This window comes from Schistocerca nitens, chromosome 2, assembly GCF_023898315.1.
Source record: "Schistocerca nitens isolate TAMUIC-IGC-003100 chromosome 2, iqSchNite1.1, whole genome shotgun sequence".
Classification (NCBI taxonomy): domain Eukaryota; kingdom Metazoa; phylum Arthropoda; class Insecta; order Orthoptera; family Acrididae; genus Schistocerca; species Schistocerca nitens.
In genome coordinates this window covers 1060228423-1060246044 of record NC_064615.1, presented here as the reverse complement: position 1 = coordinate 1060246044, position 17622 = coordinate 1060228423, and the positions used below count along the sequence as shown (strand labels likewise).

The window sequence follows — 17622 nt, the reverse complement described above, 5'->3', positions numbered from 1 at the left end:
GCTTCATGGAGACGGTTGCGAATGGTCCTCGCCGATACCCCAGGAGCAACAGTGTCCCTAATTTGCTGGGAAGTGGCGGTGCGGTCCCCTACGGCACTGCGTAGGATCCTACGGTCTTGGCGTGCATCCGTGCGTCGCTGCGGTCCGGTCCCAGGTCGACGGGCACGTGCACCTTCCGCCGACCACTGGCGACAACATCGATGTACTGTGGAGACCTCACGCCCCACGTGTTGAGCAATTCGCCGGTACGTCCACCCGGCCTCCCGCATGCCCACTATACGCCCTCGTTCAAAGTCCGTCAACTGCACATACGGTTCACGTCCACGCTGCGATGGAGCTCCGTATGCCACGGCAAACTGGCTGACACTGACGGCGGCGGTGCACAAATGCTGCGCAGCTAGCGCCATTCGACGGCCAACACCGCGGGTCCTGGTGTGTCCGCTGTGCCGTGCGTGTGATCATTGCTTGTACAGCCCTCTCGCAGTGTCCGGAGCAAGTATGGTAGGTCTGACACACCGGTGTCAATGTGTTCTTTTTTCTATTTCCAGGAGTGTATATCTTCCCCGCCTGTTCCTCTAAACTCTTTTATTAGCGGCAGCTGAGTCTTTGTTATTGAAAGGCTGGTGGAGGAATAAAAGACGGCAACGTTGTCCACAAACAAAAACACTGCAATGGACATTTTATGGTCGTGTTCTACAATTAAAGACAATCACGCTTAAAATACTATTTTGAGAGTCACCACACTCTTCCTCGAAGCAGTCAATTGTAACGAGCCGCATTAAATAACTTAGGAATAGGAAGGACCGTTTAGAGGACAAGGAGAGGTCCTCGAAAGCCGCATTCATGTAGCTGTCCGAAGATATTATGCCTCCAAGTAAAATCTTAGCTTTCTAAGTGTGAAATTATACCTATGCCCGGTAGGAAACCTGGTGGCAGTGTGATAGTTCTGCAGTCGGCCGCAAACGTCGGCGCTCTAAAATTTTTCATTACCGTTTCGACAAAAGATTGCCTTTTGAGTTGATGGAGCGTTGCTGTAATATTTTCTTGCTGATCGAACCTACAGATAACAAACCTAGGAGAACACCTCTGAATTGCTTCCACGTCTTTCTTTAATTCGTCCTACACATCGAGGTGGCGCAGTGGCTAGCCCATTGGACTCGCATCCGGGAGGACGATGGTTTAACTCCGCGTTCGGCCATCCAAATTTTGGTTGTCTGTGACTTCTCTCAATCGCTTGAGGCAAATGCCGGCACGGTTCCTTTGAAAGTTCACGCCCGATTTCCTTCCTCGTTCTTCCACATTCCGAGCTTGTGCTCGATCTCAGTGACACCACTGTCAACGGAAAATTGAATTCTAGTCTTCCTTTCAATCCGACCTGGTGGGTATCTCAAACACTCGAGCAGGATATTTTTAGAAGCCTGTACCAAACAGCTCGTGAGAAGGGTCTGCGTACATCTTTCATTCGACTGGTACACAGTGATCGTGCAGAATACCTCCTTTTGTAGCGTGAATCCTAACTGTTGATCTAGCGTGATATAGCACTGACTGGCACATTTTGTGAGAGACGATACAATCTATATCTTTATGCGTTAAATTTTATGCGTTAAATTCATGGATTTTATGTATCGAACACTACTGATTTTATATCGTCTAGTGTGATGTTGTAAATGCTTCTATGAACCCGATGATGGACCGAAACTCGTTGTTCTAGAAAGAAATTTTATAGCAGCTCTTGGCAGTAATTATGTTCCTCACTCAAGCAGTACTCAAGCCTTTATAGACGAGCTACATTTACATACAATCGATCCAATAAACCGAACTCGACCACTCACATTCCCTACAGCCGACCTTACATGATTATTGCATTTCAAGTAGCTTTGCAACGTTTTGCCTTGATATTTAATAGATGTGTCCGCGCAAGCAATATAGCAGTAATACTGTAGTCGAACATTACATGGTTGTTTTTCCTACTCAAAGGCATTGACTTACATTATTCCACATTTAGAGCAAGGTGCCATTCAGTCTATAAGGGAGTCGCAGGCCCCATTTCATCCACTCGTAGACCAGTCTGGTGTGATAATAGAAGATAGCAAAAGAGAAACTGAATTTTTAAATTTCGCGTTCAAAAAAATAATTTGCGCAGTAGGATCGTACAGGGATACCAGTCTGCATCTGAGGAAATCAAGTTCGCCGAACCATTCGTAGCCAGCCAATGAAGGCTGAGGTTCGTTAGGTGCTCACCGTTTTGCACGACACAGAGGTCACGTGAGGTTTATCGAATGCCACGGACGTGGCGAACCTAAACCTATGAAGTTCAAATTCCTGCTGAGATGTAGAATTAAGTTCCCCGTGCCTTTCATAAACAACCTTCGGTGATCACCGGAATAGTAGAGAAACATTGGAATCTGAAGCATCCATTGCTAAAAATGAGGGATAAAGAAATTATGCAAAGGCGATTATATTAAACTATTTCAAAATATGGGCCCTTCAGTGACTGAGAGATAATGACAAGTGAGATCAGTCCTGTAACACATTTTGCAACGTATCAAGATCTAGGGTATTAAGTAACTTTATCTGCTCACAATCAGCCGTTATGGTACATTATTTACAATTTTCCGTAAATTAGTTTGCATCATTTTGCTATTTGGATGGAACACGAATAAAACTGTTTTATGTGGTCTGTTTTCTTTTTATTACTAGGATAAAGTACAAATCCAGCAACTGAATGAAGAGAACGCAATGAAAATGATTTCTCTCATGCTCAAAGGCGGTGAAGATTCACCGAATAGAAAATACTATGGTTCCGTATACTATGGGCTGTTCACCATTTTCGGGCATCTGATGGATCCATATCACAAATATGGAGTAAGTTAACCGGTATATTACAATGGCAATGAAGATTCTTATTCCCAAAGTGTGAATGGACTGACGTGGGTTCTTGTTGCAGATGACGCCAACCGCTCTCGAGATTCCGGAAACGATGACGAGGGACCCACTGTTCTACAGAGTCTTGAAGCGGATGTGGAAGGTAATGGACGGGTACAAGAATACTTTGCCGCCGTACCACAAGGAGGACGTAAGTTTGTAACCTATTCTGTTCTTCTGAATCTATAAAAAGATGTCTAGTAAACGAGAGAATAAGAGGAACTGTTCTTGCTTTTGTAGCTGATGGTACCGGGTGTAAAGATTGAGAGCATCAAGATGGACAAACTCATGACGTATTTTGATGACTTCGATATTCACGTCGATAACGCAATCGACGTGCAGAAGATCGAGGATGCCGGCAAGGTGAACGTGGTTGCGCGCCAGCACAGGCTCAACCACAAACCGTTCACTTGTCTACTGAAGGTCAGAAGCGAGAAGGAGATGAATGCCGTGGTGCGCCTCTTCCTGGGACCGGGTGGCGGCTCCGGCAAGGTCTGGACGGGTGACGACATGAGGCACCACTTCTACCTGCTGGACGCCTTCGAGGTGAAGCGTAAGTGTCCGCTCACTTTTTGTTTCAGTTTTGATCACTTGTTACTTTGTGCGATTTGTTTTCTTCTCTATTCGTTCCTTACTCTCGGTTTTCTTCACTTCTTTAGGTTACGCGGTCAGTAACTTGTTTACGAATTCCATTACACTACGCCTCAGAAATGACTGTTGTCTGGTGCTCACTACATAATCGCCAGACAGTCTGTGAAATCTGTCTGCGTTTGGATATTGTTACGGTGTATTGATAATTTTTACTTTATGGACCATCTGACAGCAACTGAATAAAACACAATTTTACTGGCACTAAAATTGTGTTTTATTGGCACGAAAATTGTGCTTTATTCAGTTACTGTCAGACGGTCCATAAAGTAAAAATTATCAATATACCTTAATATTACACGCAACTGAGGAAGACAGGACTACGAAAGTTTGGATATTGTGTTTGCCTTTGTAGTGTCCTCACTTGCAAACTCTGCTTCACTCAGACTCGTAATGGTGAAGAGTCGTTTTGCTTGCCTTTGCTCTTCCATGAGTATGTTACAAGGATTACTAAAACAGGAGATCAGTAAGTCCGACATTATCACTTGCAGGTTGCTCTTATAAAAAAGGATTCTTCTGAGTTATTTCATTTTAATGCTTTAGTTGCCTCGGGCGTTTTATGCCTTTATGTCTGCCGAAGGGGTGTGTATATTTCTGTTTTCTGGTTTATTCCCCAACCAAGTTAGCCGCATAATAATGTTTGTTTTCTGTTCTTATGTATACTCTCTTGCTTCCGTTTAAAGATCTTTCATTCATCTAGGAACGGCTTCATAGGTACAAACTGAAACTGTCTGAATAAAACAGGTGACGTATAGTATCACGTGGACTGTCTCCTCAAAAATCTGGCGAGTTTTTTTTTTATTTTGTTTTTTCAAAATACTGATTCACTTAAAGCCATCGAAGAGACAACTATATCACAAAATTGCGTGTTCTCTATTTCTTCCAACAACGAAATTCCATAAAATGCTCAGGCAGTCTTGAATCTCTACCTTACCATGAGCGCAATGCTTGGTGTTCACCTTTAATTAATGCCTACAGGAGCTCACATTGGAGTACAAAACTGGGGCTTGCAGAAGACACTCATGATCTTGTCGATGATTTTAGAGGGATCATCTGTCTTTTGACTTTTAGCCGCCCACGAAGTGCTCTTTTGTACCAATTTCTTCATCTCAGAGTAGCACTTGAACCGAAAGTCCTCAATTTTTTGTTGGATGTATACCAACTATTAGTGTGCTCTTTGCCTGTCTAGGCTACTTCTTATATCATCCTTGTTTCGTTCGTCATGTGTTATTTTTCTTCCGAGGTAGAAGAATTTCTTCCTCTCCTTCTTGACCTCTGACTTTGATAAATTTACGTCTAAGTCTCATTTCCTCTCCTTGTCATTATATTCACTAATTTTAGTTTGCTCTCGATCGATGTTCTATGCCGATTAGACTATTCATTCCATTCAACACGTCCTGTAATTCCTCGTCACTGACGACAGCAATATCATCATTGAATCTTATCGTTGATGTCCTGAATATTAATCTCACTCCTGAACCTTTCTTATGTTTGCGTCATCCATTCTTCCCTGGATAACTTGACCAGTAAAGGATAAAGAATGCATTTCGCTGCTACACGCTTTCTGAAACAAGGACTTCCGTCTTGGTTTTTGTTCTTACAGTTCCCTCTAGGTTCTCTACATGGCACTACGAAATGAATAAAACGATTGGAAGAGGCCATGAATATTTAACACATCGCGATAGATGGTTAAGAATTACAGTGAATCCAAAAGAAATATCAATTTTCTTTTTGCATAGATTGTGGTTATCCTACATGACTACTGTTGGTCACACAGACATTAAGCAATAGTTCGTTGTACGCCGCACACACTGAATTACATGTGGAGCACCGACGTGAGTACATTACAAATGCACAGTTTCAATTTTGGAACTGTTTTTGGGAAACATGGCACCTACTCGTACACAAGGCCTTTTACATAACCCCATAAAAATGAATCCATGGGTGTCAAGTACGGAGATCTAAGTGCCCAAAAGCAGAACACAGGTGTCAGTATGTTCAGAAAGAGAAATTCAGTCGTTAGGAATTGAGGGTGCTCCATCTTGCTGAAAGATGTAATCTATGGAACACGTGTCAAGTTGTAGCGTCAACCAGTGTTCAAATATGTCTAGATAGGGGTTTGTTAAAACATTTAGCTCGATGAAGAAAAACTGAACGTACGGTTTTTGCATTAACACTGCGCAGAACAAACGAACTTTCGGTGAATCACGCTGATGTTCAGTTACACACCAAGGCATTTGAATGTTGTGCTGGGTAATCTTACCTTCCGAATTGTGGAATGTTGTTTACGGCTTAAAATGTGACATTAGCAAACGTTTCTTCACCCGTGGCTTCCAAGATTGTCCTAGCGTAATTGAGTTCCGAACGATTTCATTTACAGCTCTCTCTCTCTCTCTTTGCGAATGTTTTGGCATTTTGAGGTGATTGCATCGCCGAAAAAATCTGAGCTGTGATAACAGAACGGCAGTTATTAAATTCCTGCGGGGAGAATGCCTTCTGAACGCGATCGCAATTTTCACGTCTGACGCAGGACTTTTCATTTACACATCATCGCACAGGTGACTGCTTCCGATTCAGTGCGTATACGCAATGATTGGAACTATGAACTTCCTTTTATATCGCTGCGCTTTGCATGTCGATCGAAATTCTGAATTTTCTGTTACATTCTCTGTAATTTTTATCGCTATACCTACGTCTATTTGAGTACTCTGCAAGTCACACTTACTTTTGGCAGAGGGCTCACAAAACCACTTCCCGACTGCCATCGGAAGTTCCACTCTCGAAAAGCACGTGGAAAAAGGAACATCTAAATGTTTCCATGCGAGCTCTGATTCCTCTTTCTTTATTACAATGGCTATTCGTCGCTGAGGAAGTGGGACTCAGAAGATTTTCGCATTCGGAGAAAATAGTTGGGGATTGAAATTTCGTGTCAAGATATCTTGCTTTAATGATTGCCACAGCAACTTGTGTTTCATCTCCATAACGCTGTCACGCCTATTTTGTGATAACACAAAACGAGCTGCCCTTCTTTCAACTTTCGCAATGTCCGCCGTTAATCCTATCTGGTAAGTATTCCATACTGCACAACAATATTCCAGAAGAAGACACGGAAGCGCGTTTTGTAGGCAGTCTCTTTAGCAGATTGGATGCAATAAAACTCAGTCTTTGTTTTATCTTCCGGACAACACTATCTTTGTGATGGTTCCAGTTTAAGTTCTTCATAACTGTTATCACTGTGTATCTTAGTTGAAACAGCGATCGTTATATTTCTATGACTTATCGCGTAATCAAAATTTAATGGAAACTCTTTAGTAGTCATATGGAGGTTTTCAAACATTTTGTAGTTCACTGTCAATTTACACATTTCTCACAATGCAGGTATCTTGTCTAAATCATTTTGCAATTCGTTTCGATATTCTGGTAAGTTTACTAGGCGGTAAACGACTGCATAATCAGCAAACAAATGGTCTGTTCAGGTTCTCTCCTAAATCGTTTACGTAGATTAGGAATAGCAGAGAGGCTTCTCCCTTGGGAAGTCTCTGGTATAACTTCGGTTTCACTGTATCACTTCCCGCCAAATACCACGATCTGTCTTTCTGACAGAAAATCGTGAATCCATACGCACAATTCAGATGATACTACGCGTAATTTGATCGGAAGCCGCTTGTGAGGAACGGTAACAAGAAACTCTGAAAATGTAGGAACATGGACTCACCTGAGATCCCTTATCTGCACCGTTCATTATTTAGTGTAAAAATATAGCCTGATGCATTTCCCAAGGACGGCATTTTCCTAATTCTTGCTGGTTATGTGTCAACAGATCTTGGAGATATTACCTAATGTTGTAACATATTACAAGTTCCAAAATAATACTGCAAGTCGATGTTAGTGATCTGGGTCTGTAATGTAACGGATTATTTCTATTTCCTTTCTTGAGTATTTGTGTGACCTGTGCAACTTTCCAGATTTTTGGTATGGCTAAGTATTAAATAGACATGGCCGTTTATAATTGGTATATTCTTTTATACACCACGTAAGTCTACAATTTCATATGTTTCCGAAAACAAAACAAAATGCGAAAAATGCTGCTGGCCAGTGATGCGCCTATGTCAGGGGCTCACATAATGGACAGGAATGCTTAATCTCTAAACTGGACGGTGTAGATAGAACTTGCGTATTGTCAGAAGTTTATTTACTGCAGAACAGTGCAGAAACCCTTTCCCTGCTTATAGGGCACATAGCGTGGCGTCGTTGCCACCTTTATAGTATAATATTTCGGAATGTATGAAGTTCATAACAGTGAAACCAAGTCTGCTGTCGCTAATCGTACCACTAGTTTTCATTGTCGTACAGAAAAACGTACATATGCCACTTAAAAAATCTGACTTGTGCTGAAAGTGGTATTCGTTCACCTCTATAGATTACGCATACATGCCCATTATGTGAGACCATGACAAAGGTGCATCCCTGGCCAATTTCATTTCTCACATTTTGTTTCATTTAGGTAAGATATGAGGTGGCAGAGTTGTGTGGGATACCCTGTATATACAGGGTAGGTCAGGAGGGAAGGAAAATACTTTAAAAGGTGATAGTATTAATGATTCTGAACAAAAAACATCAAGTTGACGTATGCCCTATTCCGAATAGTTTTAGAATAGAATGGATTTAATGTAAATTTCTATCTCGGATCCGTTTGGAATAAGGCATATGTCCACATGAAGTATTTTGTTCAGAATCACTAACACCATCATCCATCAAAGGAATGTACTTTCCCTCCTGACACACCCTGTATACACACGGTGTCTGTCCTAAGGGTCGTGTCCGCAGCTCGTGGTCTCGCGGTCGCGTTCTCGCTTCCCGAGCAGGGGGTACCGGGTTCGATTCCCGGCGGAGTCAGGGATTTTCACCTGCCTCGAGATGACTGGGTGTTGTACTGTCCCCATCATTTCATTATCATTCATCAAAGGGGCGAGGATGGACTGAGCAAAGGTTGGGAATTTGTACGTGCGCTGATAACCGCGCAGTTGAGCGCCCTGCAAACCAAACATCATCATCATCATCCTAAGGGCCGTCGGGCAGATTTTCTCTGGGTATTCCTGCAGATGTTTACAATTTCGTTTTTGGATTGTGTAGCTGGGGTCAGTTCTGACAAATAGTTCTCATTACAACTTTCATGCGACGCCTGATGTCAATGGAAAGTGTCAATTTGTGTCCCAGTACAGACGAAATTTTACGTGCCCATTCGATAGAGTGATCTCAGATTAGTTGAGTGCGATATTTGTTTTATCGACATGAATTAAGAAGGACAGTAAGACTGGAAGAGTAACCAGCATTCCAGCAGCTACAGTACTGTCCTAGACCGCACTGACTTCTAGCATGTAGTGCCACTGAATTACTGCTGAATAGCTGTTCATTCTTCCTGTTATACTGACGCTGTGAATGCACATCGATAGAACGAATATCGGATAATTTGGGAGCACTGTATCGAATGAGCACGTAAAATTCCTATTTTAAAATAATTTTGTTTGTAATGGAAAACAAACGGAGATTATTGAACAAGGCCTCGAATGATATATGTGACGAGCAGTAATTGTTTGGGCTGACTCCATCTATACAATACAAAAACGAAATTGAAAATGTCTGCCGAAACACCAGAGAAAATGCGTACGACGTCTCTTAGAAGAAACAGGGTCATTCAGAGTTATTCGAGAGAAATACGTCTGAAGGTTAATTTTTTACGTTTTTGTAGAATCATTCGCCCAAACTACGTATCCAAGTACAAAACTTAACTACATTAAATTTCCTACAAACAGATCGTGCTCGTTTTCCTGTAGGACTAATAGTGTGCACGTAACGAGCGAGAGAATATGAAAATCTTGTGTGAGGTATTTAATGGTGTTGCGGTTGCATAAAACTCATCGTAGGGCAGCTGAATCACCCTGTGTAAGATAAAAAGTCAAAGTCCTGACTGACTGATTCACTCACTGACTCATCGTCACCCAGACCAAATCACTAAAAAATAGACATTTGAAATCTGCAGAGGGTTTTGGTCTTCTACTGGGAACGCCTTTTAAGGGGTTATTTTTGGATATTCCAACCCTATGGGAGTGAAATAAGGGGTGAAAGGCTTTGTGAAAGTGTGTCGTTATTAAGGCAAATTTTGAAGCTAGAACTACGGAAATTGGAATTTGGTTTCTCAGTCAGAAATAAAATAACCCCCTCTAAGAGATTCAACAAGGGATGACAAGTCTTATGAAAATCTTCCATTATGAAAGCGTTTTAATGCCAAATCTATGACATTTTGTATTTGGCATCACAGTTAGAAATACAAAAAATACCGCAAGTATTTCAGTATTTTTGGAAATTCCATCCATAAGGTCGGAAGTAGAGGATGAAACTTTTAACGAAAATATTTCACTATGAATATTTGAATCTGGCTTGTCTTTTGTAAATAAGAAACTTTGTGTTGCAATGCTTTTGGAAATTCAACCGCTAAGCAGTCGAAATATGGTCTGGCTGGTTCACTGACTGATCGTCGCAATGTCAATACCGCTAAGGATAGAAGCTTGAAATTTGGAGACTGCGTTACCCCATACTGTCGGCATCGTTTAGTAAGAAACTGTTTGACATTTCATCCCTATGGGGAAGACGTAGGGAATGAAATTTTTTTTGAAAATGCGTCGCTATTAACGTAACTCTGAAAGTAGATCTATGAACACCGGTATTTGGTTTCTGGGTCAGAAATTAAAAAAAAAATACATGCTTCTGCATTTTTGGAAATTCAACCACTAAGGGGTGTAAAATAGTAGCTGAAAGTTTATTTTCAAAATATGTAATTATTAAACTACTACTAAAGCATTTTAAAGCTATATCTCTGCAACTTGGTATTTGAGCTCTCGCTAGGAAATAAAAAATACAGGTTTCAGTGGTTTTGGAAATTCATCCACTAAGGAGGTGAAATAGGAGATGACAATTTTTATGAGAACATTTCGTCATATTAAAACATTTTTAAAGCTGAATCTATCAAATCTGGTATATGACTTCTAAAGAAGTGTGTGTTAGAGTACGATAGTTTCTATGGAAGTTTCACCAGAAAAATTCAAAAGGCATGTTTAAGAAAGACATCTGACTCCAGCTGCAAGAGTCGCCTTGTGGTCAGAAATTAATGCGGAAAAGACTATGCTTCTATGGTTTAACTGCTGTGAAAAGAGTTTAAAAGATGTTACAGTCTGTGAACAATATGAAAATTCAATGAAAGATAAAAAAATCTATCCAGACCATACAGTCTACACTTGTAAAACATAGACTTTTATATCTTATTATATAAATACATATATATCCCCGTATATATATCCGTTTGTCGGAATACTTGGCGGAATACATACACATCGTATTGAAAGAAGTGGTAATAAACGTTGTTCACCTCGAAAAGGGACATCGCTAACATAATGCTCGACCCCACCTACATCACCCCCGTGAACGGGAGGGGGATGACTTTGAAATCATAAATAGGAATCCCTATTTCTTAGTGCAGATTTGGATTATCCGTGAGAAAATATATAACTTTTGTATAAAACATTTCTTTCGTTTAATAATAGATAGTAATGGATACACGTTAATGTGGGGTGACGATTGTTGAAAAAAGGATCCGGTCTCAATCGAATACACATCCGATTAAGACAATGGAAGTACTTTTTTGATATTTTTGGTAATGCTAACATGTGACACCTACCACGATCGAATGAAGTACAGACCGTGATCATGCACTCAGTCTGTGGTCAGACTGTGCTTGTTACTTCAATGATTCTGACTGTATACATCACGTCGCAATTGGTCCACAGTTTTAACGATTGCAGAGAGGGTCGATATAATTTCCGCGTATTTTGAGGCTCGTCGAAATTTTGATGGGGCTCGTCAAAGGTACGCTACTCTGTTCTCCGATAAAAATGTTCCGTCTGCAACGACGTTTCGCAGTATTGTCCACCTGTTTACTGAAACGGGCATTGTTAGAGAGAGAGTCCGGCCACGGCCTACGACAAAAAAAAAAGCAAAAACAAAAAACCAGTGAATGTTTTAGTTGCTGTTGCTGCAAATCCTCACATCAGTTCACTGCAAATTGTGCGACGTTGAGGAATTTCAAAAATGGATCTGAGCACTATGCGACTTAACTTCTGAGGTCATCAGTCGCCTAGAACTTAGACCTAATTAAACGTAACTAACCTAATGACATCATACACATCCATTCCCGAGGCAGGATTCGAACCTGCGACCGTAGCGGTCGCTCGGTTCCAGACTGTAGCGCCTAGAACCACATGGCCACTCCGGCCGGCTGAGGAATTTCGCAAAGAAGTGTCCTATGCATACTGCATACACAAATTGCATCAATTTCATTTATAGCTGCATCAAGAACTGCATGGTGATGATTTTCACCGTCGCCTGAAGTTCTGCAACGGGATACAGGAATAACCGGGATAATTTCGTTTCACAGATACTTTTCCCCGATGAATCATATTTTACGAATTGTGGTCAAGTGAATCGACATAATACGCATTATTGGTCAGTGGAGAATCGCAACTGGGTAAGGGAACTTTAACGTCCATGGAGTGTCAACGTTTGGTACGCAGGTAATTGGTTAGTACTTCATAGGAGGTAAAATGACGGGTCAAATGTACAGCGACATTGTGGATAATATGTTACCCAGGCTAATGGACGATGTTCCACTTCAAACGAGAATGGATATAAGGTTTCAATACGATGGTGCCCAGCGCATTATTCACGACTAGCTTGAGGATTTCTGAATCGAAACTATCCAGGTCGATGTATTGGACGTTGCCCACACGTTCACCCGATTTGACATCTGCTGATTTTTTCCTCTGGGGATCACTAAAAGACGGAGTTTACATGGATGTACCAATTACCCCCGAAGATATGCGGCAGCGAATTCGCAATGAATGTGCAAAAATTGTCGCAGAGACACTACTACATGTCGGACAGTCATTCAGACACAGAGTTGCAATACGCATTAAAAACAATAGTCAACATTTCGAATATTTGCTGCACTGAAACACTTATGAGAGGCAAGGGGACTCACAGTAGCCGAGCATCCCGATATAATGAGAGGCAAAGGGACCCACAGTAAACAAGCACCCCGAGACAGTGAGAGGTAAGGGGCTCACAGTACTCAAGGAGCCCAAGATAGTGAGAGGCAAAGGGACTCACAGTAATCAAATGGCTCTGAGCACTATGGGACTTAACTGCTGAGGTCATTAGTCCACAGTAATCAAGCACCCCAATATAGTGAGAGGCAAGGGGACTCACAGTAACCAAGCACTCCGAGATAGTGAGAGGCAAGGGGACTCACAGCAATCAAGCACCCAAAGATAGTGGGAGGCAAGGGGACTCACAGTAATAAAGCATCCCAAGATAGTGAGAGGCAAGGGGACTCACAGTAACCAAGCACCCTGAGATAGTGAGAGGCAAGGGGCTCACAGTACTCAAGCAGCCCGAGATAGTGAGAGGCAAGGGGACTCACAGTAATCAAGCACCCAAAGATAGTGGGAGGCAAGGGGACTCACAGTAACCAAACACCCCAAGATAGTGAGAGGCAAGGGGACTCACAGTAACCAAACACCCCGAGATAGTGAGAGGTAAGGGACTCACAGTACTCAAGCAGCCCAAGATAGTGAGAGGTAAGGGGACTCACAGCACTCAAGCAGCGCAAGATAGTGAGAAGCAAGGTTACACACAGTAATCAAGCACCCCAAGATAAGTGAGAGGCATGGGGACTCACAGTAACCAAGCACCCTGAGATAGTGAGAGGTAAGGGGCTCACAGTACTCAAGCAACCCAAGATAGGGAGAGGCAAGGGGACTCACAGTAATCAAGCACCCAAAGATCGTGAGAGGCAAGGGGGCTCACAGTAACCAAGCACCACAAGATAGTGAGAGGTAAGGGGCTCACAGTACTCAAGTAGCCCAAGATAGTGAGAGGCAAGGGGATTCCAGTAATAAAGCATCCCAAGATAAGTGAGAGGCAAGGGGACTCACAGTAGCCAAGCACCCCAAGATAGTGAGAGGTAAGGGGCACGTGTCACATGATATCATTTTCCCAAATATCAAATAACGTACTTTGTTTTTCGTAATTGGATGTGTATTTTAGTGAGATATTACCGTTTCGGAACAATTGTCATCCCACATCCATGTTTGCCGATTATAGCGCCATCTATCATGAAACGAAAGAAATGTTTTATACAAGGGTTACATATTTTTTCACGGATAATCCAAATCTATCCACAGCTCGTGGTCTAGCGGTAGCGTTCTCGCTTCCCGAGCACTGGGTCCCGGCTTCGATTCCCGGCGGGGTCACGGATTTTCACCTGCCTCGAAATGACTGGGTGTTATTGTGTCGTCTTCATGATCATCATTCATCCTCATTGCGGTCGGAGGAAGGCAATGGCAAACCACGTCCATTAAGACCTTGCCTAGTTCGGTGGTGCGGGTCCTCCACATAGTTCCCCTACGCTCTGGCAAGGAGTATGGGACCTCATCACCAATCGAAATCTCCAGTAAAAACAATGGGGGTTCCTATTTATGATTTTAAAGTCACCATCCCTCTCAGCTTCCCTCTTCGAGGTGAACAACGTTTATTACCACATTGTTTTTTAATGTGATGCCTATTTCGCCATATATTCGACAAACAGTTTTAAATGCCTCATCCTGTATGTATGGCGTTTCCGTAAGAGCGTGCAAAAATGTAACACGACATAGAGAATGCTCTACTGAACAATTTGACGTAGGGAACCTGGGGTTGTGCAACTTTAGAAGATATGGAAGTAAACTTGTATACCGTTTTGTCTAGTATTACTGTTTTCCAGCTTATTTACAACTAACATAAGTACAGTATTACACATGTTGTGCTGTTTATTTACATGGACATTCATTATTTCCTGCAAGGTACATTCTTTACCTCCTGCCAGGAAACAAAAAGGACGATCTTGATTGCTAGGAAGTCATGATTCAGGTTTTGTTTACTTTACTTTTCCGTAAGGTGGCTCTGTTCAATCGTATTTACATTGTCTCATTACGGAACGTTCTATGAATCACAGACCCATTCAACATGACGGTGCACCGCCTCACTTCAGTGTGGATGTCCGCAACCATCTTGTTGCTCTATTTCCTGGTCGCTGGATTGGATGGGGAGGTACTATTCCATGGCCCACGAGATCACATGACCTGAAAGCCCTCGATTCTTGCCTATGGCCATACCTGAAGTCACTTGTGTATGAGTCCCCAGTGGATGTGGACATAGAATTAGTTGCCAGAATTCTAGCTACCTGTGATGCGATTCGAAACATACCAGGGGTATTTGACAGGACGCGTCAGAGTCTTGTTCGCCGATGTCATGCTTCCATTGAAGTTTGTAGCAGTCAGCTTCAGCACATTTTGTAAGATAGGGGACAGATGGTACGTTCATTGTGTCAATGATGGTATATGCAGTTAAGTGTAACTAATGTAAACAAAAAAGTACCTCCTTAATCCCACCTGGCGTGTCCGAAACCACGTTCCCTACCACAAATTGTTCAGTCCTCTTAAATTTTTGCACGCACTTACGGAAACACCCTGTTGTGTATGTTGACTCGTACCTTTATGTGCCGTTGATGAGTGTTTCCACTCCAATCCGATCATTCTTTGTCGACAGTGAATAGTGGTGAGAACAGTATCTTGCGCGGCTCGCGCCAAATGTTCCTCGTGTCGGGAGAGGCAATGGGCTTCCGCCAGATGCTGAACAAAGTGGAGGCGTCGCTGAAAGGAGGGGAGAAGCTGTCGCCAGGGGCGGACAGGGAGAAGTACGACGGCTTGCCGCACCGCCTGATGCTGCCCCAGGGCCGCCGCACCGGCCTGCCTGTCACACTGGTCGCTATCGTGACCGAGTCCAAGGGCAACGGCTGGGAGGGCCAGAGGATCACCGACCACCGGGACCCCTTCTTCCCCATGGACCGGAGGCTCTTCATGTGGGAGCTCGAGACCGTGCCGAACGCGCACGTCGAGCACGTCAATATCTTCCATCGCAGCATGAATGAGCTGAACGTCTCTGAGGAATGAGGTTCGCTGCTCTGCCTAGCTTCACCGAACTCCAACATCAGACAGTGAGGTATCAAAGTATTGCCCGATTGTTGTGATTATGGAGTACCGCACACCGTTTGTATTCCGTGATAGTATGACTAGAGGCGATTAATTAACTTGTTAAGTAACAGCCACTTTCCTATCGTTCTCTTGTCCCTCAGTCGTATTGTGTTGGCAGACATTCATAATAAATGATTACAGATGGTTATTTCGGTGTCCCTGCAAGATTGTTTTGTAACTTTTTAAGAAAATAAAAATTTTTCAACTCAACATTGTTAATTTTGTGTAATTTTGTTACTGTTTTTGCTGTGACTTGCCCAAGAGACGCGTGTTACACGAACTGTTGGTTGTTTGCACTTCTACTACCTTTTTCCCTCTGTAAATATTTATTTTCAAACCAAATACTAAATATTGAAACAACAATATTCAAATATTTACTTATTGCATTCTGGCAACATTCCCTCCAGTAAACAAATCCATACTGCACAAAAACGTATAACGTAGAAAAGTCTCTACATGGACCCGCCAGTTTAGCCGAGGGCGCAAATGCACTGCTTCCAGGACTCTGGTAAGCGCTCCAGCCCCAGATCAAATCCGCCCAGGGGATTAACTACTAAGGCCGGTGTCCCGGCCAGCCTGGATGTGGTTTCTAGGCGGTTTTCCACATCCCAGTAGGTGAATACTGGGCTGGTCCCCATTTCCCGCCTCAGTTACACGACTCGCAGTCATTTGAAAACTTTCGCACTATTTCATGGCTTACATTAGACACAGACAACTGAGGAACACTAATTTCGTGACGGGTGATACGATCCGGCCCACCCCACATTGAAGTTGGACAAAGGCTCAAAGACAATGTCTCTACATAACAGTATCTTTTTTTTAATCCGGCCCACCCCACATTGAAGTTGGACAAAGGCTCAAAGACAATGTCTCTACATAACAGTATCTTTTTTTAATTTTTTAAAATTTGTTTCTCTAATTACACATTAATAATATTAATTTCGTGACGGGTGATACGATCCGGCCCACCCCACATTGAAGTTGGACAAAGGCTCAAAGACAATGTCTCTACATAACAGTATCTTTTTTTTAATTTTTTAAAATTTGTTTCTCTAATTACACATTAATAATATTAGTAAAACAACCATACCTCATTTAATCCATGCTTGGTCTCGTAAAATCAGCAGCCATTGAGGGTTAATGTTGATTAATGCAAGTGGCCACAAACACTTTTTAAAAAGCTTTATTTCAATGCCATAACCAATGTCTCGCCATCATAGCCACCTCGAAATGGCTTACGTTTCAGATTACATTAATATTTTTATCACCAACGTGTCCCCCACTCCTGCACTGCGCAAAGATACACGTCGCTTTACATGTCGTTTCGATATGAAAAACATGCTAAAGTTCCTATAATCTGTTATACAACGTGAAATAGTTCTATGCACTTATATATCACTGTGGCACACAAAAATTTCATACTATTCTTCAATTTAGTTTCAGCTTCCGACGTGTGCTTTACATTCGTTGTTTCTGTTTATAATGCAAAGAGCGTCCATAAAGCAAGGATATCATTCATTCTCTGTTAAGCAAACATAAAAACTAAGCAACGAAAAAGTGTAGCAGTTGTAGCACATTAATAATGGAAAAATGCTTTTACTGTAAGAGTGAAATTACATACACTGAAGAGGCAAAGAAACTGGTACACCTTCCTAACATCGTATAGGGCCCCCACGAGCATGCAGAAGTGCAGGAACATGACGTGGCATGGACTCGGCTAATGTCTGAAGTAGTGCTGGAAGCAATTGTCACCATTAATTCTGCAAGGCTGTCCATAAATCCGTTAGAGTTGTGACGTAACGGGCGAATTGTGGCGCCCTGAAAATATTCGAAGTTCGGATTTGGCGTGTCTGCTCGGGACGCTCAG

The 17622-nt window shown here is 42.4% G+C and overlaps 1 protein-coding gene across 1 annotated transcript in view; it reads left to right on the top strand.

Moving 5' to 3' along the window:
- Positions 1 to 15965, top strand: part of LOC126237421 (allergen Cr-PI-like) — a 67048-nt gene extending 51083 nt beyond the window's left edge. The window contains exons 7-10 of the mRNA XM_049947530.1: positions 2701 to 2865; positions 2948 to 3076; positions 3166 to 3478; positions 15271 to 15965. Of these exons, the coding sequence (XP_049803487.1) occupies positions 2701 to 2865; positions 2948 to 3076; positions 3166 to 3478; positions 15271 to 15674 (1011 nt within the window). The 3' untranslated portion in view covers positions 15675 to 15965. The remainder of the gene's footprint in view (positions 1 to 2700; positions 2866 to 2947; positions 3077 to 3165; positions 3479 to 15270) is intronic.
- Positions 15966 to 17622: the final 1657 nt, after the last annotated feature.